General features: G+C 41.7%; 1 protein-coding gene across 1 annotated transcript in view; it reads right to left on the bottom strand.

Annotated features, from left to right (window-relative positions):
• Positions 1 to 21,321, bottom strand: part of CNTRL (centriolin) — a gene marked incomplete at both ends in the record, with an annotated part of 81,165 nt that overhangs the window by 16,560 nt on the left and 43,284 nt on the right. Inside the window, 15 exons of the mRNA XM_080708902.1 lie at positions 39 to 154; positions 1,592 to 1,751; positions 2,469 to 2,633; positions 3,751 to 3,877; positions 3,979 to 4,119; positions 4,257 to 4,387; positions 7,864 to 8,056; positions 9,092 to 9,300; positions 11,863 to 12,176; positions 13,576 to 13,762; positions 15,843 to 15,991; positions 17,155 to 17,299; positions 17,595 to 17,711; positions 18,464 to 18,643; positions 20,368 to 20,547. Coding sequence (XP_080565028.1) covers positions 39 to 154; positions 1,592 to 1,751; positions 2,469 to 2,633; positions 3,751 to 3,877; positions 3,979 to 4,119; positions 4,257 to 4,387; positions 7,864 to 8,056; positions 9,092 to 9,300; positions 11,863 to 12,176; positions 13,576 to 13,762; positions 15,843 to 15,991; positions 17,155 to 17,299; positions 17,595 to 17,711; positions 18,464 to 18,643; positions 20,368 to 20,547 — 2,514 coding nt within the window. The remainder of the gene's footprint in view (positions 1 to 38; positions 155 to 1,591; positions 1,752 to 2,468; positions 2,634 to 3,750; positions 3,878 to 3,978; positions 4,120 to 4,256; positions 4,388 to 7,863; positions 8,057 to 9,091; positions 9,301 to 11,862; positions 12,177 to 13,575; positions 13,763 to 15,842; positions 15,992 to 17,154; positions 17,300 to 17,594; positions 17,712 to 18,463; positions 18,644 to 20,367; positions 20,548 to 21,321) is intronic.

The following is a 21,321-nucleotide window of genomic DNA, read 5'->3' on the forward strand; positions in this document are numbered from 1 at the left end:
CAGTGTGCTCAGGGGACATGCAACAGTGTGCTCATTACCTCCAGCACTTCAACCTGAGTCTTCTCTAACTCGGACACCTTTTGGTCATGTTGTAGCTTCAAACCTTGTAGCTCATTATTTTCAAGTTGCAATATATCCAGAATATTCTTTAGTTCTAATAGAGAGAAACAAAGCAAAGTCCATGTTATCAAGCTACTTAGTGAAGCCCTCCACAACTCAGTGAGATCTTGTTTCAAAATAAAAAATGAAAAATAGGGCTGGGGGTGTAACTCAGAGATAGAAGGTCTCTGGGTTTGATCAACAATTCCTCCAAAAAAATTCAACAAAAACATTTAATAAAAATCTAGTTCTAAAAGCATTTACCTTCACACAAAAGAATAGACTAAGCACACTTTATGAGTAAAATAGGAAAAAATTTAAAGGATGAGGTTGATACAATATTTTGCCCTTTGGAACACAAATATTTAAATACTAACTTTTTTCTGATTATAAAATTTTTTTTCACTGTGGAGAATTTGGAAGATACAAAAATGGTAAGAAAAAAACTGAAAATGCAGGCCAGGCATGGTGGCGCACGCTTGTAATCCCAGCATTCGGGAGGCTGAGACCGGAGGATCATGGTTCATGAACAGCTTGAGTTATTTAGTGAGGCTCTCTGCAACTCAGTGAGACCCAGTTTCAAAATAAATAAAAAATAGGGCAGGGGATGTAGCTCAGAGGTCGAATGCCCCTCGATTCCATACCCAGACCTGTAAAACAAAACAAAAAAAACTGAAAATGCTTCATTATCCCAACACCCAAAGATAATGACTAGTACAAGAATATTCCAAGGTATTTTCATTGCAGAAGCACAGACAGACACACAGACACACACACACACTAAAATAAATGAGGCTCTACTCCATATTCTGTTCTCATCTATTTTTTCACTTTTCTCAAGAGCATATTTGCACATCATCAAATATTAAAAACACAGCTTTTAAATTGGTCATTCGTTTCCAAATTTTGTCCTAGTTACTGCTGCAATGCACATAGAGACCAAGAGAAATGGGTTCATTGGTTCAAAAGATGTGAATCTGAAGAATCTTTTTTTTTTTTTGCGGGTTTGGGGATGGAACCCAGGGGCATTTGACCTCCGAGCTACACCCTCTGCCCTATTTTTTATTCTTTATATTTGAAACAGGGTCTCACTAAGTAGTGGAGGGCCTCACTAAGTTGCTGAGGGTGCCTGCGAACTGTGATCCTCGGGTCTCAGCTTCCCAAATGCTGGGATTACAAGCGTGCGCCACAACGCCCGTCTAATCTGAAGAATCTTGACTACCTGGGGCAGTTGGGTTACACCTCAATGGACAGCATATACATGCCCTTCCGTCTACATACTCTGGTCAGTCGTAAAATGATTATTCTGCTTTTAAATAAACCATATCAAGTTGATGGTAGAAAATAATATAATATTGTTTTTATAACCTTTGCTTCCTAGTAGTAAGGTTAAACTTTAAAAGAATATTATTTGGTCATTTGTATTTTTCTATAATTTATAATACAGACACTTCCAATCTGAAACTTTATGTTTGTTTTTCTTTCAACTTACCAGTTTTGTGTTTAGACATCTGCCTTAAAACTGCCTGAAGATTTTCTTCCTCTTTTTCAATTTCTTGCTTTATAAGTGCAAGTTGAGTCTTTTTCTCATTAACATGGACATTCAGTTCTCCTTTCTGAAAACTCAATTCTTCCAGAAGTGATTTTACTTCCTGTGTTTTTAAAAAAGTAGTCATCCACCATGTGAAATTATTAATAAAAATTAAAATCAGTTCTGTTGTTTTTCATTCCACAGAAATCAAAATTTAGAAGCAAGTTCATTTACGCCTTTTATGTCAGGAACAACACTATTTTATATTAATATATTTCTATTTAATAGAAGTAAGAAAGAAACATTATCTTTGTTTAAATATATACACATTTACCACGCACAAGGCAATGGTTTGTAGAGGAAAAAAAATGCGAGTTCAGGCTTGGCTCCTGCCTCGAGGGGCTGAGCGCCTCTGCGGATTCCAGGCAGGGACGGAAGCATGGTCGTGCAAGTCTGCAATGCTCTGGGAACACACGGACAGACAGCTGCCTACTCAGGAGACAAAACTCCTTCCAGAGCAAATGAAAGAGAGGAGGCATGTCCCTGGGCTATGAGAAACAGGGGGGACCTGGCTAGTGACAAGGGAGAAAGGGATTCCTGGAGAAGAAATGGAATGAGAGAGGCAAAAGCAAGGAGAATCTTGGGTATTACCCAGAAAACAATACGAGGAGCGCTCCCGAGGACAGCATGGCATGAAAACAACGGATCAAAACAGCACTGGGGAGAGGGCAGGATATCAGAAATTTATATTCTCACTGGCAAGAAACAACAAAAATAAATCTGAATACATCTACGGCACTGTCCTAGGACTCGCAAGAAAGCGCACTGAGGACCCTACCCTGATGTGGCCGCACTTCTCGGCGACTTCGGTCTCCCCCAGCCTCAGCGCCTCCTGCAGGTCAGCCTTTGCCTGCACCATGCTTTCGTGGAGTAGCTGCAGTTCCTCCTTTTTATGCCCTAGCTGCTCGTCCAGGACCACCAGCTCCTGCTGCTGACTTGCAACCTGAAAGGACAGGATGAAAAGGACAGGATGAATTCTGGGCCAGCCTTTAGTGCTAGCCCAGAGATAGCATAGTTAATTCAGCTCAAGAATTTGGGAGGGTTCAGAAGCTAATATTGCAGCTCCAAGAATCAGGAAGGCCAACCTTGGCATATGACCATGAAATGCCTGAGAAAGACCCTGAACTCACATCCTTAAAATCACTCAAATCACAGCAAAAACATATGATAGTAGTGATCATCGCTCAGGTTATGGTTTTCAAAGAAGTTTCACATACACCCTTATTCCATTCTGACAACTTGGCAATGAAAGTTAGGCAGAAATTTTTCAAGGGCAATATATATTTGTTTATATAACAAGCAAGCGCGCACACACACATATGTACACACACATACTCACACATACACACAGATATACATAAATGAAGAAGATAAAATATACTCATGATTCCCCCTTATCAGATGACCCATGTTAATACTTTAAATACAAGTGTTCCCAAGTACATTTAACAGAAATGATCATGTAGAGCATACCACCTTTTAAGATTCACGTTATACTCCATGACTGTTACAGTCTGGATCTTAAATGACTTCCAGAAGTCCAGGTGCTAAAGGACTAGTCCCAGAATGGTGCTCTTGGAAGTAGAGCCAAGTGGGAAACTGTCAGGCCACACACGGGAGGCATGCACTTGAATGAGAGGATGGGGTCCTGGCCCTTCCTCTTCCTTTCTTTTGCCTCCCGGTCATGAGGTGTGCCATTTTACTCTGCCACACACGCCTGCAATGATGTGCATCCACACTGATGTGCAATGAGGTCGACTGATCATGGACTGAAACCTCAAAAGCTGTGAGCCCAAATAAACCTTTTCTCTTCGTAAACTGATACTCTCAGGTATTTGTCACAGTGACAGCTGACTAACACAAGCATATCCTGAACTATTGGGATTCAAATTATGGTTGGACTCTACACTTTTCTATGATATATAGCCTCATTTATTCTTTATATACTATTTCCATTTTTAATCTTTTCTATATTCAAATATGTATTACCTTCATGATCACAAGACATAAGTAGGTTTAAAGCAGTCTGAACTGTCTTTTCTAGGCATCTGTTGCCATACCTGGCTTTTCAGCGTTTCCAGCTCAGCTCTCTTGGCCTGAAGGAGGGTCTCGGATTCTTTAAGGACCTGCAGGTGGTGATCTTCCTTGCGTTCAGCTGTCTCAACATCTCTTTGCAGGTTCTGAAGCCTAGAAAGCACCAGCAGTACTTAAGCAGAGCCCACAGGATTCTGAAGTCCAGAGCTGTCTGCCAGCACAAGCCCCTGCAGCCCTACGGAAGCCCTACTTACTCTTCTGTCAGTTTTTCCTTTTTCTTGTTTAAACACTGAAAGTCTGCATCCTTTGCTGCCACAACTCTGTTTATTTCTTTCAAGATTTCTTCTTGCTTGATTTTGTGCTGCTCCAAATCCTTTGCATCAGCCTGGAGCAATCTAAAACATCAGATTATTCCCCTGAGCCCACAGACTTAACACGCATTTTTCTTATTATAAACCAGTTATTTCCCTCTTAGAACCAAACTTTCCATTCATGGCACTGCATACTTCAGGGACTTAGGGATTCCACCCACCTTAGTTCCTGATCGGCTTTTACAAGGTTAACAGCAGTTTCCTGCGCTCTCCTTTCTAGTTCCTCAGCATCTGATTCAGCTTGCAACAAATTTCTCTTGGCATTAGTAAACTTTTCAACAGCATTTTTTGTCTGGGAAAAAAAATTATCATTAAAACCAATTCAGGCCAGGAGTGGTGGCATATGCCTTTAATTTCAGTACCTGGGAGACTGAGACTGCAGGATGGCAGGTTTACGGCCAGCATAAGCAAATTACTTACCCTCAGCAACTTAGTGAGATTCTGTTTCAAAATTAATAATAATAATAATAATAATAATAATAATAATAAAAATAGGGTTAAGGGTGTAGCTCAGAGGAAGAATGCCTCTGGGTTCAATCCCACTAGAAAAAAAAAAAAAAAAGCAAGCTGGGCGAGGTGGCACATGCTTATAATCCCAAATCCCAGCATTTGGGAGGCTGAAACAGGAGGATCATGGTTCACAGGCAGCCTCAGCTACTTAGGCCCTTTATAAGTCAGTGAGACCCTGTTTCAAAATAAAGAATAAAAGTAGGGCTGGGGGTGTAGCTTGGAGGTAGAATGCCCTTGGGTTCCATCCCCAGTCTAATAAAAAAAAAAAAAAAGCAGTTCAGCAATAATGTTCATTTACAATTATTGGCAACATGAACGACTGGCCAAGCCAATAGCTACACAACTCTTCTGGAAAAAAAGTCAATACAGAAAGACATAAAGATACCCATTGCTTTTCATTCTTTTAATTCTCAGAAAATTGAGAAGCAAAGAAATATTACATAAAATGTAGCAGAAATAATGTAAAACTTGACAGATAAAAGATTAAGGGATAGTGCAGTAAACACAACACTGTATAGCTTTTAAGACTGCAAGTAGATGCAAGAACGTTTCTAAGATGGCCAACAAAAATAAATTTAAAGAGGTATATGCAGAGTTGGGCGTGGTGGTGCACGCTTGTAATCCCCGCGCTTGGGAGGCTGAGACAGGAGGATTGCACAGGTTCGAAGCCAGCCTCAGCTACCTACTGAGGCTCTCAGCAACTTAGTGAGACCCTGTTTCCAAATAAAGTATAAAATAGGTCTGGGAGTATAGCCCGGAGGTAGAAACACTCCTAGGTTCCACCCCCAGCACCACAAAAAAAAAAAAAAAAAAGAAAAGAAAAGAAAAGGTATATGCACAATAAGAGCAACTATATAAAAACTACATCCAGGTCAAAAGACGGAAAACCTATACAAAAATAGTAACTTCAAATAAGATGATCCTTATTTGAAAATAATCTATAATAGTATTCTGTCATTTGCTTATACCTAATTAAGTGGTAATGAAGTAATTTCCCCAAGAGTCTGCATACAGATTATTGATGTAACCTAGACATTACCAAGTTAAGTGAAAACTCATTATGTGATGACAATTTAGTTATTGTCAAGAAATAAAAATATTAAATTCCTTTGAGATATTTAAAAATTTTCCTGTAAACCCAGGCATCGTGGCGCACGCTTGCAATCCCAGCATTTGGGAGACTGAGACAGGAGGATCGTGATTTGCGGACAGCCTCAGCTACTTAGTGAGGCCCTCTGCAACTCAATGAGACCCTGTTTCAAAGTAAATAATAAAAAAACAGGGCTGGGAGGCTGGGCATGGTGGCGCACGCTTGTAATCCCCGCGCTTGGGAGGCAGAGACAGGAAGATCACGCAGGTTCGAAGTCAGCCGTGCTGGCTTAAGAGACCCTGTTTCCAAATAAAAGATTTAAAATAGGTCTGGGAGTGTAGCCTGGAGGTAGAAGGGCTTCCAGAAATCCCAGTACCACCAAAAAACAAACAAACAAACAAACAAACAAACAAACAAAAAAAACAGGGCTGGGGGTGTAGCTCCTCAATACAAAAAAAAAAAAAAAAAAAATCATCTTGGTTTCTTTTTCTGCCTGAGAGTTTGGTTTTGTGTTTGGCTGAGCACTGAATCAGCTTCAGCCCAAACCCTGAGGATCTGCAGTTGAACGAAAGCCAGAGGAGTCAGTATGTTAAATCTGTCTATTAAATATCCTATGTGAAGGTGAAAGGGCTGGCATGTTCCCAAAGGATTACATATTTTACATACTCCTTTCTATTTCAGATAGCTGGTTTCTGTCAGTTTATCAGTCAAGTATGGACAAAATTCACAACACATTCCAGGAGGCCATGGTTCTAAGCCGCTCTCAGTCTCCTTCTGTGCCAGGTTTTAACATGTCTAGCACACTCCCTACAAATTGCAGCTTGTTCCTCTCTTCTCCTCTACGTCCTCCCCAAGCCGCCTTCCTGAGTCATTGGAAGGCAGAAGGGAGAAAAGCTTTTCGGCCTTGGTTTACTTACTACCTGCACCATCAAATTTCTTTTAAGCGGTGAGTAATTTTTCTTTTTTTTTTTCCCCCCGGTACTGGGGTTGGAACCCAGGGGCATTCTACCACTGAGCTATACACCCAGCACTATTTTTTATTCTTTATTTGAAACAGGGTCTCACTGAGTTGCAAGGGCCTCACTAAGTAGCTGAGGCTGTCCGCGAATCGCGATCCTCCTATCATGGCTTCCCAAATGCTGGGATTACAAATGTCCACCACCTCGCCTGGCTCAGTGGTAATTATTTTTTCAAGTTCTACTAACACCTGTTTTCTCTCACAGTAATCTAACGTGACAACAGAAGGCACTGCTCATCCAAAGAGATGCAAACTAGCTATTCTTATTAAAAGAACTCACAGAATTTCTTTAATAACTGAAATCATTCATTTAAGTTCATGGGTAATAGAACTCTATTCATTTAAATAGATCCAAGTTGAAACAATAATATAAAGATAGAAGTTCTCAAGGTTTTGCACATGTGCATAGATAAAGGACTTTTTTCACCTGGGAATTCTCACTGAACTATAAAAGCTCTCAGAAGCAAAACATCAGCTGTGTCTCATATGAGCCTCATACCCAGAGGTATGAGCCTGTCTGGGCTATAGCTATGAGGGGAAAAAACACAATCTTATAGGGTTGCTGGAAGGTTAAATGAAATGCTATTTACAAAGGGCCCCTGTGTGGCCATAGAAACGGTTAAGTAAAAAAATGAAGTGCCTTAAAAAAAAAAAGGAAGTACCATTCCCTACCCTAGCTTTCTTATGTATTGTAGAATTAAGAATATGATCTCAAAGTAAAAATATTTTATATCATTATTTCCATAATCAACATGAACAAAGACTAAGATTTCCGAGGTCCACTGTAGCTTTATAATGATCTGAATGGCCTATTTAAGAAACACAGCAGAGACCAAATAATAAAAAAAGATACATATAGGATAAGGAAGGTGGGTGTGCTGGGAATTAAATAACCTCAGTAGTTTTAATTTAATTCACACTGAACAGCTTACATATTCTTAGCTTTAGTTAATAGATAAAGAAAGCAAAGTCTGGGGTGTCAGGACTTGCCCAAATTCTCACAGCTTTTTAACCAGAAGAATCCAGCCTGGAACCCATGTAGCTGACTTGGACGACAGATCCTATCTCTTGTTCTCACTGTAACCCAGGCAGACAACAATAAGCTGCCCTACCCATAATGCACTCCTGCCCCAAACCACAACAGACATACCTTCTCTTTTGTGCCTGAAAGTTCACTCTCAGCCTCTGCCAGGAGTCGGTCAGCTTCCCTGAGCTCTGCACGACGTTTCAGAAGGGTCTGCTCTATGCACTCAATTTCACCAACAATATCTTCATGGCGTTTGAGTGATTTTTCTATTTCTAGTTCAGTCATAAGACTCTCAACATTTCCATCAATGAAGTCTCTAAAAAAATTATATATATATACAACACATATATATATGTACACACACAGAAACATTAAAAGAATTTAAGTGTTCACAATATGGACTCTCTAACCTAACCACTAAAAACATGAACAATGCTTTTCTATTTTTACATACATGGGGAGGGAAAAGTTGGGCTGCTAATTTTGATTATGTTCAAGTAACAATGCCTACTTTTTAAATATAGAAAACTAACAGCTTTAATAAATATATAATATGTAAAATGTATGATAATTGTTTCTCCTTTTAAATATAACATTAAGCCAGGAGTGGTGGCACACACTTATAATCCCAGCGTTTGGGAGGCTAAGACAGGATCACACAAGTTTGAAGCCAGCCTCAGATACTTAGTGAGGCTCTCGGCAACTTAGTGAGACCCTGTTTCCAAATAAAGTATAAAATAGTCTGGGAGTATAGCCCGGAGGCAGCAAAACCCCTGGGTTCCAGCCCCAGTACCACAAAAATAAATAAATGAATGAATAAATAAATAAAACAATAAATATTATGTTGTCAGCATCTTGCTAAATTGATGTTGATACATCTATTTTTCTAATAACTTAATAAAATAACTTACTACCACAATAATCATCCATCCCCTCAAAAACATCCTCAAGGCCCAGTTCAAGTCTATCCCAAAGACTGACTAACTTTGTGATTTATTCCATTCGGCTAGCATAAAAGTAAGATGAGAATGTTTAGTAAGTCAAAAAGTATGATACCGCTGTAATGCATGCCTGTAATCCCAGTACTTGGAAGGTTTAGACAGGAGAATTGCAAGTTCAAAGCCAGCCATAGCAACTTAGCAAAGTACTCAGCAACTAAGTATCCAAATAAAAAATAAAATAGGCTGGAGGTATAGCTCAGAGGTAGAATGCCCCTGAGTTCAATCCCCAGCACCCCCCTCCCAAAATAATGTGACACAGATTCAAAAACACAAGGCTAGCATTACAAAATTATTTGAAAATAGGACTATCAATGACTATGACTAGCAATTAAAATATAAGTAATAATTACTTTCGCTGCTGATGCTTCTGGATGGTTCTATGTAATTCTTCTACTTCACATTCTAACTCTGTCTTCTCTTGCAAAAGACCATCAATACTATGATGCAGCGCTTCCATTTCTTTCTCAAACTGCCGCTTTGATGCTCTCGCCCACTGCTCATCCTGTTGCTTTGATCTCAGATGCTGCATTATATCTTCTAATCTAGAGACTTCATTCTCCTAAACAAAGAAAAAAATTACAGGACTGAAACATCAGAAAGTGTTGTCTTTCCTGCCAAAAGCTGAGATTAACTGTCCTGAAAGTGATGCCTATGACCTGAAAAATGGCGGTGGATTCTAAGACTTCAGTATGAAAAGAAAACTTAAGTCAAGCCAATTTTTTCACATGCTATAGATGAAACTGACAGACAACAGAACTTTTTTTTTTTTTTTGGTGGTACTGGGTGTGGAACCCAGAGGCTTTTCTACCTCCAGGCTATACTCCCAGACCTATTTTATGCTTTATTTGGAAACAGGGTCTCACTAAGTTGCTGAGAGCCTCACTCAGTAGCTGAAGCTGGCTGTGAACCTGTGCGATCCTCCTGTCTCAGCCTCCCAAGCGTGAGGATTACAAGCGTGTGCCACCACGCCCAGCCTAACAGAACTTTTAACTTTTCCATCAGTGTGACTATTGTTGACAAACATTCACCAAATGTCTTGTGAATAACCTTTGTTTCCAACAAGTTTGGCGTCTGGTAGAAGACCTAGGTCTCTTCCTCCTTTGGGCATGTGGGAGGGGAGCTGTATGAGAAGACTACCTAGATAAAAAGGTGTTTTGTCTGGGTTTTGAAGAATGAATGAAAATAAAAACACCTTAGTTGAAGAAATAATATGTGCAAATTTAGGGAAGAATGAAAGGAATGCTAAGGAGACTATATAAGCAAGCAGGTACTACTGGAGAGTAAAAGAACCCATTTAAGAGATTATAAATAAATACTGAGCAGACAGAATTGCTGCAAATTCCAATGTGCACTGATAAACCACAAGGAATGTGAGTGGCTATCACTGTTAACATGTCAACGCACACCGGCCCTCTGAAGTCAGTCTGACCTATTAAAATGGGACTGTGAAGCGGCACCAGGTGTCCTAGTCGTTTATCTTCCTCTCAAGCTGCTTAAAAGGGAGGAAGTCAAAGCTTTCAGGTGCTGAGTTTCAAAGAGGAGCCTGGAATGCAGTTAGTTCTATTGCTTTAGAACCAAAAAGTTAGAAAGTAATGTTTTAGGAAGTAATCAGTTCTTGGAATCTAGCCTAAGAAAAGAATATGAAATACAGTAAGAATTTACACACAGTCAATTATAGTACCTACAAATAAATGTTGGTATTTAAATATTGTTTAAAAATGTTTATAAAACCAAGGGGAAATTCTTGTAACATTAAGTAGGAAAACAGAATTCAAAATTGTATACAAAAATAACAAAATAAATTAAGAATCAAATCCCACCCCCAGACATAATTCCCACACAGACCTGTTATATGCTGTTTATACAAGTGTGCATATATGTGTATGGGAACACACACAGCCATACTACATATATCTACATGCACAATTACAGACAACAGTATGTGATGGTATCTACATATGCACATTATTATAGCACTTGCCATGGGCATGTGGCACACACTTGTAATCCCAGTATTTGGGAGGTTGAGACAGGAGGATCACAGGTTTGCAGCCAGCCTCAGCTACTTAGTGAGGCCCTCTACAACTTAGTGAGACCTTGTTCCAAAATAAAGAATAAAAAATAGGGCTGGGGGTATAGTTCGGAGGTAGAATGCCCCTGGTTCAATCCCCAGTACCACACAAAAAAAAATGAATAAATAAATAAGTAGTTAATTTCTGGAATAAAATAATATCTGTTATAATATGACTAAACAAAATGTTAGGCCTTAGAACTCAAATCCTGTTCAAAATAGCATTTTTTAGTGGGGCCTGGTGGTACTTGCTTGAAATCCCAGCATTTGGGAGGCTGAGACAGGAGAATCGCGGTTCATGGACAGCCTCAGCTACTACTTATTGAGGCCCTTTGCAATTTATTGAGACCGTTTCAAAATAAAAATAAGGCTGGGGGTGTAGCTCGAAGATAGAATGCCTCTGGGTTCCATCCCCAGTACTTAAAAAAAAAAAAAAAAGGCATTTTTTGTTGTTGTTAATAATGGGGATGGAACCCAGGGACATTCTACTACCAAGTTACACATTTTATTTTATTTTATTTTATTTGTGGTACTGGGGGTGGAACCCAGGGGCTTTCTACCTCTGGGCTACACTCCCAGACCTATATTATATTTTATTTGGAAACAGGGTCTCAATAAGTTGCTGAGAGCCTCACTAAGTAACTGAGGCTGGCTTCGAACCTGTGCCATCTTCCTGTCTCAGCCTCCCAAGCGCAGGGATTACAAGCGTGCACCACCACCCCTGGCTGTTGTTGTTGTTTTAAAACAGGGTCTTGCTAGGTTGTTAAGAGTCCTGCTAAGTTGCTGAGGCCATCTTTAGGCTATCTTTGCAGTATCTTTGAAACTGTGATTCTCCTGTCTGTCTCAAGTACTGGGATTATATATATGCTATCACGCCCAGCTTGAAATAGCATTTTAATAAGAATGCTTGCTTAGTTCTACACATTAGACTTACAATCATACTTTCGGGATATAACCCACTGATAAAAGGCCGACTCATTAAATGTGAGCATATCCTCATCAAGCACCCATGGAAGCAGTGTGGATAGAGTGGGGTGTCTTTCCACTTACTAGGTCGTGGTGCTCTGGCACGTTGCAATGCAGCACACCCACAGGGATAAGGGGGACAGAGAAGTTAGGGGGTGGAGGTCCATACACGATGGGGGCTCCAGCAGGAGGTGGGCCATAAACAACAGTGCCAGGGGAGAGTGGTCGGCTGTTGTTGGGCAACGGAGGAGGCGGCGCATACAGGGCCATGCCCTGAGGCACAGGGGAACCATCAGGAAGCACGGTGTACATCATGTATCCAGGAGGAGGCACAAAGGGGGGTTCTTCTTGCTCATCTAGCCCACTCTCTTCCTGGCTATCTCCTTCACTGTCTCCATCTTCAAGGAAACAAACAGAAGCATGTGTTAGCCCATGGTAGCAGTGTTACTAGGTAAACAAGTTTAGAAGAAAACAGTAGATTTTGATGAAGATGTAAGAATAAAACTCTGAACAAAAGAATCTAGGGATGCAGTTCAGTGGTAGAACACTTGCTTAGCATAAGCAAGGTCCTGGGTTGAATCCCCAGCACTGTTTAAAAAAAATAAAAGGCCAGCCAGGCGTGGTGGCGCACGCTTGTAATCCTAGCGTTTGGGAGGCTGAGACAGGAGGATTGCGCAGGTTCAAGGCCAGCCTTAGTGAGGTTCTCAGCAACTTAGTGAGACCCTGTTTCCAAATAAAGTATAAAATAGGTAGAAAAGTCCCTGTGTTCTGCCCTCCAGTACCATAAATAAATAAATAAATAAATAAATAATAGCCAAAGCCATTTTGAGAAGCAGCTAAAACATGGATTTCAAGTATTTTCAGCAGCTTATAGCAGAGTTTTCTTATGCCTATCTTGTCTTGTTTCATTTCTTCATTCGATTTATTTAGCTATCATTTGAGCATTCACTTGATGCTACATTACAGAACAGAAATAATATGAGATCAGATAGCATTCAGTGTTGGCTGTCATGAGAGTGATCATATCACTTACAATTATCTCCCCTAACCAATCACTGACTTGCTTATCACTGACACAAAGAACCTAGCACACAGCAGGATCTCAATAAATAGTTTCTGAATGAATGAATGGATCCCCAAAGGAAGTATTCCCATTTTACAGATTAACAGTCTCAGAAAAGATAACTTGCCTATAGTCACAGTTATTAATGTGCACGAGGTGGAATTTATCCAGGCCTGGCTCTTCTCCCTAGAGCTTTGGAAGACAGACTTACAACACTCCATCTTAATACAGTGAGGCTAATGCCACAATACAAGAAAATAAGGCCTTATGCTCTAGCAACATAGGCAAAGAGGATGCTCAGTCAGCTTGGAGGGAATAGGGTGAGGAAGCCTCCTTAAAAGCTGTGCTGTTTCAGAACCTGGGTCTTACTGGAGGATGAAGAGGAATTGGTTTGGGAAGAAAGAGGAGGACATTTTAGACAGAAGGCTTAGAATATGGGTATATGGGGCAGAGGGTGTAGCCCAGTGGTCGAGTGCTCGCTTAGCAGGTACAAGAGGATTAATCCATAGGAAATACAAATGATAGAAAAATGATGAAATACAATGATGCTGCGAGTACATTAAGCAGTCAGGCATGGTATATGGGAGTAAGATAAGTTATTGCAAGACTAGACCACAAAGGGTTTCGCAGAGCAAGCTGAAGAGTTTAGACTGTGTCTATAAATTTTATGAAACCAATGAAAGGTTCTTATACAGGCAACAGAAATGCAACTTCCCTTATGTGATGTGATTTACCTCTATTTGAAAACAGCTTATGCAACCCGCTCCTGATGGGTGAATAGACCCAGTATCCCGAGGCAGGTGGAGGCCCACTGCCGTCCTTCCCCTCCTGTCCAGGCCACGGTTTTCTAAGAGGGGTTGAGGCTGTGTACTTTAGGCCCACACCAGAGTCCTTGGTGGCCCGGGAACTATGGCTGGAAACCTAAAGGATGTGGTGACAGGAGAGCACACTGTCAATTACGAGTGGAAGGCCGATTCTGAGAACTACAAAGTCTAGAGCAAAGGTGAGATGCAACAGAGTTGAGAAAGCACTTGGTCTCCTTCATTATTGTTATGTTATATATTATAATATTATATATTATATTTCATTGTTATTATTTTTCACAGTCAAAAGTGGGTAAGTGATCACAAGGTCACATAAGCCACTGCCCCCACACATGGTTCTGTTTTTTACTTTCCTCTGAACTCGCCTGACAGGGCCGTGTCAGGAGTCAAAGCGCCTGGCCTGTGAAGGGCTGGAGGAGCGGTGAAGAAAGCAACCAAGCCGATGTCTACTTCACTCCAGGAACTACTCAATATTTGGTACAGTTTTCTAGAAATAGCGAGTTCTCAACCACAGTGAAATAGTAAAAGCACGTTATCTGCTGGCCGGCTGGGTTAGCTTTATGCCCTAACTCTCCAGGTGAGAAATTAAAACAAGCTCTCCATGAGTGTTCAGACGCTGGCCATGAGGCTCTTCTCCCTGTACTCACCCTTCCTGGAGTTTCTGTTCTTTTGCCTTGTTCTTGATAGCTCTGAGGTAAAGAAAACCAGCGAACTTCGGAAGGACTCTGCAGACTAGTTTTTTGCTGTCCCAAGAGCCTGGCCTGGCTCTGAAGCTCACGGCTTTCTTCCCCTCCCAGTCTCTAGGTCTAGCCTCCAAGCCAGAAGCCAGCGCCAGGCTCAGGTCTAGCGTCTGGCTCTAATTCCTGGTGCTCCACCACCCTCAGGGCCGCTGGCTTCCTTTAGATGTCTGGGAGGAGGAGCTCAGATTCTGTTCTTCAGGGTCTGGTTAAGCCGACCCTGGGATCCTCGAGTGTCTGAGCTGCCTCTCCCCGATTCTCACAGGATGAAACCCGCCCCTCTGCTTTGGGCAAGTGGAGCTAAGAGCCCACTTGTGCCTCCTCCATTCAGGCACTGAGCCTGACCTTCTGGTCTCCTTTCTCCTTTCCCAGCGTCACTGATCTACTCTGGCCTTTTCTCTCCTTCACTTGAATGAGTTCAAACAGCCCCACAAAAAACTCACTTTGCTACACGTCTAGCTTCCACACTCAGTCAGAATGTTCGTCCACACTCTGATCATGTTCACACACGATGTCAGTTTCCCTTAACTGAATTAAGTGAAAGGGATTTTATGGCTCCTTTTAAAGGAGTCTGACTCTGATCTATTTTCCAGGTTTGCCATCAAACCCTCTGGCCTACAAGATTACCTGCCACGACTAAGCCAACTTTCTTTCTCACAAGCTGCTTCCGCCTCCGAAAAGCCCGCCTCCGGCTGCTTGCTAAGTGCTAACTTCACCACCCTGTGTGTGAAGCCTTCCTTCCTGAGCTTCCTCGGGAGATGGATGCTTAACACCTCTCTGTAACTACAGCACACAGGTCCAGTCTGGCGCCACACGTGCATCGCTCTCCTATAATGGCCCAGGAGCTCCTTGAGAGCCAGGGCTGTAAGAGCTGTTATCATTCATGACCATGCGCCACCACTGCCTAGCACTTGGCCTAGACTTTGGTAAGCACTAAATGTTTGTTAAAATGGAATGCAATCCAGGTGCTATTTTTCTATCTATACCTCTGTGGGTATTATCACCAACCACACCCCTACTCCAGGAAAGGGGACACTGGACTAATCCAAAGCAGGTAGCAGTAGCTTCAGGTGCAACTGAGGGTGTTGAGAAAAAAGGGAGCTCTGGAAGTGTCTGGAAGAGGCACAGAAGAAAAAATTTTTTTTTCTGAAAGGCGGCAATAAGCCTTTTAGGAAAAAAATTTAGGAACCTAAAATTAAAATTAACAGCATCCTCAGTCAGAGAAGCCTAGAGCACGCTATCTGACCATGAAAAGGCAATTACTATCTTCTGCAGAATAGTTCTATTTTCATCCCAAATATTAATATCACTTCAGAACCTCAATGCACAGTTAGTGTAGAAATGTTCTTGGCACCAGTCCACAAATTTGGGGAAGGGGATGTTGTCACACTTGCTTAAAAACAGTGCGGTATACAACTTCTAGCACCACAGAATTCCTACTTTTGATGATGGCGGTGGTGGCATAAAGTACCAATAGCCTCGTCTTCGGAAAGGATCTGCCATGCTGCTGATGTAATCATTCTGGAAAGAAACTTCACGTCTGAGTTGAGCGATTTCTTCTAAAACATTTTCAAAGCTTCCTTTGTTGTCTGTAAAAGAAAGCCATTCTATGAAGTTGGCATGAAATCATCTACATACAAAATTTTATATATAGAGAGGCCAACATTTGTCAACATACAAAAGAGATTCCATGAGAGCCAAGGAATCTTATCAGTTCCTCAAAGGTGACTTTCAGTCTTTGGTAATTAGTTTTTGTTAAATCTAAAAAGGGCCGGGCGTGGTGGGGCACGCTTGTAATCCCAGCATTCGGGAGGCAGAGACCTGGAGGATCGCGGTTCGCAGACAGCCTCAGCTACTTAGGCCCTCTGCAACTCAGTGAGACCCGGTTTCAAAATAAAGAATAAAAAATAGGGCAGGGGGTGTAGCTTGGAGGTCAAATGCCCCTGGATTCCATCCCCAGACCCGCAAAAAACAAACAAACAAAAAAAAAACCACTGAAAAGGTAAGCATGTTCTTCTTTCAGTTACAAAGTAATTCAGAGAAAAGCAAATAAACAGACTTGCAAACATTATTTCTTTTGAAATGGAAAATATTAACACCTAATCTCTGTAACCAAGTTCTTCAATATCACACTTAAATGTTTTTTAGATTCTTTAGCTTAGAAAATAATTATCACAGCTCTCTAAGTCAAGCAGGAAATTGATTTCCAAAAGTCAAATCCATTTTTTTGTTTGTTTGTTTGTGGTAGTGATGATGGAACCGAGGGGTGGTCTACCACTGAGCTATACCCTCAACCCTATTTTTAATTTTTATTTTGAAAAAGACTCTCACTAGGTTGCGAAGGCTAGCCTTAAACATGCAATCCTTTTGTCTCATCCTCCCAAGTACTGGGATTACAGGCACATGCCACCAAACTTGGCAATTAAATATGCTTTTAAAGGTTAGTAAAAGCCAGCGTGGTGGCGCACGCTTGTAATCCTAGCATTCAGGAGGCTGAGACAGGAGGATTGCGGTTTGTGGCCTGCCTTAGCTACTTAGTGAGCCCCTTGGCAACTCAGTGAGACTCTGTTTCAAAATAAAGAATAAAAAATAGGGCTGGGGGTGTGGCTCCAAGGTAGAATGCCCCTGGGTTCCATCCCCAGTACCGCAAAAAGAAGTAAATTAAATAAATAAATAAATAAAGGTTAAAATAAAAGATTTTTATTTTGCAAGTAGAAAACCACAGCCAAATCGAAGCCCAGCAATGCCTTACCAGCCCCAGCAAGGTCTAGTAAACTCCGCAGCCTTGTGATCTCTGCCCTTTGCCTCTCCATTGTCTCGTTCAGTTTCTCGATTTCTAACACTTGTGAGTTTTCTCTTCTCCCACCTATATCTGTTTTCTCCGACTCAACTTGAAACTATTAAAAAGAAAATCATACATACAAAGTTGCCAAGAAATGAATTATTTCACAGATGCATTTATCCTCGCAATTGGATTCTAATTCTGTAATTCTTATTTACTCCTCAGCAGGGAGGACATCGCCTCGCTCCTTCTATTCACACTGCCCTGCACCCCGCACCCCGTGGCGGCTGAAGTGCTAGTTGACCACTGACCGCGCGGCAGGCTGCTTCTGAGGCCACTGGCGGTATTCCTGCCTTTAGGGACCGAGAAGGAGCGTGGGGGGGGGGGGGCAGCTCGGGGTCGGCACTGACCTTCTCTTCTCTCTCCCTGAGGAGATTCTGTAGGAGGCCGATCTCCGCTTCTGCTCGGGTCAGGTCCCTGGCCGCCTGCGCTGCTTTTCTGCTGAACCGCTCTGCTTCCTGTAACTCCTACGGGACAGGGGATGAGAAGCCCACCTGCCCTCACGGTCATGATGGCCCACTTAACCCTTTCATCCTCTCAGACTAACTCCTCGGCTTCTCTCACACCGCCTGCCTGCCTGTCCCATGCAAGGCCCCATTAAACCCCACCTTTTCTTACATTGTTCCCGTTGCTGGGCAGCTTGCTCCACACTTTTAGGGAGCCAAGCGCCCAGGGTGCGTATCAGAAGGAATAGGGGCTAGCTCACTATTGTATAATTTTCCTTGAGGCCCTCTTCATTAGATATTTTTGTCTTACAATCTACTCTCTTAATCTCATTTGTATCTGCACCCTATAGAAGCACCATGACAAATACTGCTTCAGTCAGGAATTGAAACAGCCCTATTAGATAACATTTTCATACAACTGCACATGATGAAAAACTTGAGGTGCAGAGGGATCATATGGCAAGCCTTCAGAACCTCCGTCCAGGTACGTATTGACAGCGAGCTCCCTAAATACGCCTCTACCCTTTATGCTCGGGAAAGTATGTTTCATTCAATGGTTCCTTTCAGGACTCAATAGGGTTCGGGATCTATTGCATTACAAAATAAGTTCTCAGGTACTGATAGAGAAATACAATCTTCAGATCTTAAGGAAAAAAGACAACTTTCCAGTGGTTTATAAAATACCAAAAGCCTATGAGAAGGGATCATTACAAGTTGCTATGCTTTTTGGCAGCAGCAGCACTGGTCAAGGGGGTCTGACCATGTGGACTGACCTCTGCTCGCTCCTGGTTAATTTTCATAACAGTGCCATGAAGAGACTTCAGCTGATCTTTGGCACTGTTGAGCTCTGCTGCAGCGAGTTTGTCAGAGGCAGCCACAGCTTTCTTCAGATTCTTCAACTCTTTATCTAAACCAAGAAACTGCTCTTGAGATCTGGCATCTTCATACTTCTTCTAAAACAAACAAACAAACAAACAAAAACCCATTAGGTAAACAGATGAGTCAATATAAGCTCCAGAAGGGCAAGGACTCTGTTCACTGCTGCATGCCCTGTTTACAGAATACCCGGCACACAGTAGGTGCTCCAAAAATATGTGTAAACTAATCTCAAAACTGAGGGAGACTTTCTCTTTCATTTGTTTCTTTTTCTTTATTTTTTATGGGTGCGTTGTAATTGCCTATCTTATTGGAATACAAGATGGTGGAGCCATACATGAACATATCACCCAATTAGCCATTACCCGATTTTCACCCCATTCCCTCCCCCTGAGGTAGACTTTTTAAAGAATCGGTTTTATTAGTCAAGAATCTTAATGATGATAAATTCACTCATTCACTGGAAAATCATTTCTTGGCACTGTCACAAGAAATGGATGGGCCCACCTTCAAAATCACTGAATAAGGTCCTGGCATAGGGTGGTGAAGACAGAACTTGGCATTTTTGAGGAATTGAAAGAAGGAGCATAGTGAAAAAAGGAGAGACTGAAACAGAGGCAACTCCAATAGGATCTCATACTCTTAAGAATTCTAGTCCTTAAAAACAGTGGAAGCTACAAGGAGAGGAGGGACTGACTACAGCCAATCCATAGCTCAGGAAGAATGTGTTGGTTGCTCTGTGGAGTAGAATTGTGAGTACAACTAGGAGATCTATCAGGTGGCCACAGCAGTTGTGCAGAAAAAAAGATGATGGCTAGACAAGAGTAGTGGCATCAGAGGGAAAAAAAAAAAAAAGCATATATATTCCAGATATATTTTGGAGGGAGCCTCAATAAAACACTGAGTGAAACATCCACTCAGGTTGGGAGAAGAGAGATGGCGGTGTGGGGAGTGCGAAGGCTCACGTGAAACAGTGGAGCACAGGAAGAATGCTTACCGAAGGGCAGTATTATCTACGTAAGGTGGGTGACCAGAGATGTTAGATTATAGTGATATCGCGATTGTGCATGGGGGATTTTTTTTCTCCAGAAATACCCAGCATGGGTGTAGGCCCACAAAAAGTAAGCAACTGTAGTTTTGTCAGGAAGACAGGAGAAAAAGGAAAGGGAATTGAAGATAACTGTAAGTAGGGCTCAATGGGATACTCTAACAATTTAATTTGAATAGGAGGAAAGTAAAGGCAGGAAGCACTCAACAGTAAACAGCAAGGCTAATGAACTGGAAGCTCAATAAAGGCAAAAAGTTGTAAGCACGGAGGTGCCAGCAAGATAAGAGCTTATGATTAGAGTGGGACATTTCAGTTTATAATTTCAGAAGTGGTGGGTATAATTTCTGAGTTTAACAAGTTCAGGACATGACTATAGAAGATAGTTGAGGGTGAATGGAGAGACGCATCAGAGAAACCCGGGCATTAGAAAGGAAAATGAAGAGTTCAAAAGTATTTCCTCTGGATGTGTCCAACCGGGCGAGGGGTTACTAGAGAGACAAACTCATCCTATTACCATGTGGTAACTATCACCCAATTGATCCCCAATCAGTCCTTACATCCCCAATTCTCCTTTCCATCTATCATGACGCCTGGTCTCAGGTCCTTGATTCAGCGACACACATCCAGGTGTAAGGTCCGGTTCCGCTGTGCCAGTAATGCAGCCAGAGGGGAATTTGGATCCGCCTCTCAGCTGCCCCGATCACCAGGACCAGGCAGCAGGTACTTCCAAGCCTCACTTTCCTGCCCTCTTACCTTTTTCTCTAACTCTTCAAGTTGGGCCAGAATTCTCTCTTTCTCTTCATCAGCTTCCTGAAGTTGGAGGTCTGTAAGGCCTTGGATTTCTTCCATGCTTTTTAGATTTTCTTGCAAATAGCGAATTTCATTCTCCAACTGCTGGATTCTTGCATTGTGCTGCCGCTTATCAAAATTAATCTGTGAGTAAATCAAGTTTCAAGGATGATTTTTTTTGTTTTTTTGGGTTTTTTTGGTGGTAGTAGGGGTGGAACCCAGAGGCTTTCTACTTCCGGGCTATACTCCCAGACCTTTTTTAATATTTTATTTGGAAACAGGGTCTCACAAAGTTGCTGAGAGCCTCACTAAGTAGCTGAGGCTGGCTTCGAACTTGTGCGATCCTCCTGTCTTAGTCTCCCAAGCGCGGGGATTACAAGCGTGCGCCACCACGCCCGGCTTCAAGGATGATTTTTGAGCATAATATGTCTTAAGCAAACTAAAAACTCATTATCTTTCACCTTAACTATAGAGTGTAACAAAATTCTGTACTAATAAGTTACTGGATGGTTTTATCCTGAATGCTTTAGAGAACCCATTTGAATGCTTGTTTCATTATTAATGTCATTACATAAGAAAAAACCAGACTGTGGTACCACACTCTACTCCAGCAATGTTGTACTTATCTGGCTTAAAAAACACTTGCTTCCAAAACAAAAAAAACAAATGGTACAAATGGGCCAGACTTTGATATCAGTATTTGTTACACCCACCTAGACTTGTAATGAGTGAAAATAATAGCAGTTATGTTGAATTTACCTAAGAAAGGAAACACTGAAATTTTCTTTTTTTTTTTTTTTTTTTCTGGTGGTACGGGGGTGGAGCCCAGAGGCTTTCTACCTCCGGGCTATACTCCCAGACCCATTTTATATTTTATTTGGAAACAGGGTCTCACTAAGTTGCTGAGAGCCTCACTAA

This window comes from Muscardinus avellanarius, assembly GCF_963383645.1.
Source record: "Muscardinus avellanarius genome assembly, chromosome: 13".
NCBI classification, from domain to species: domain Eukaryota; kingdom Metazoa; phylum Chordata; class Mammalia; order Rodentia; family Gliridae; genus Muscardinus; species Muscardinus avellanarius.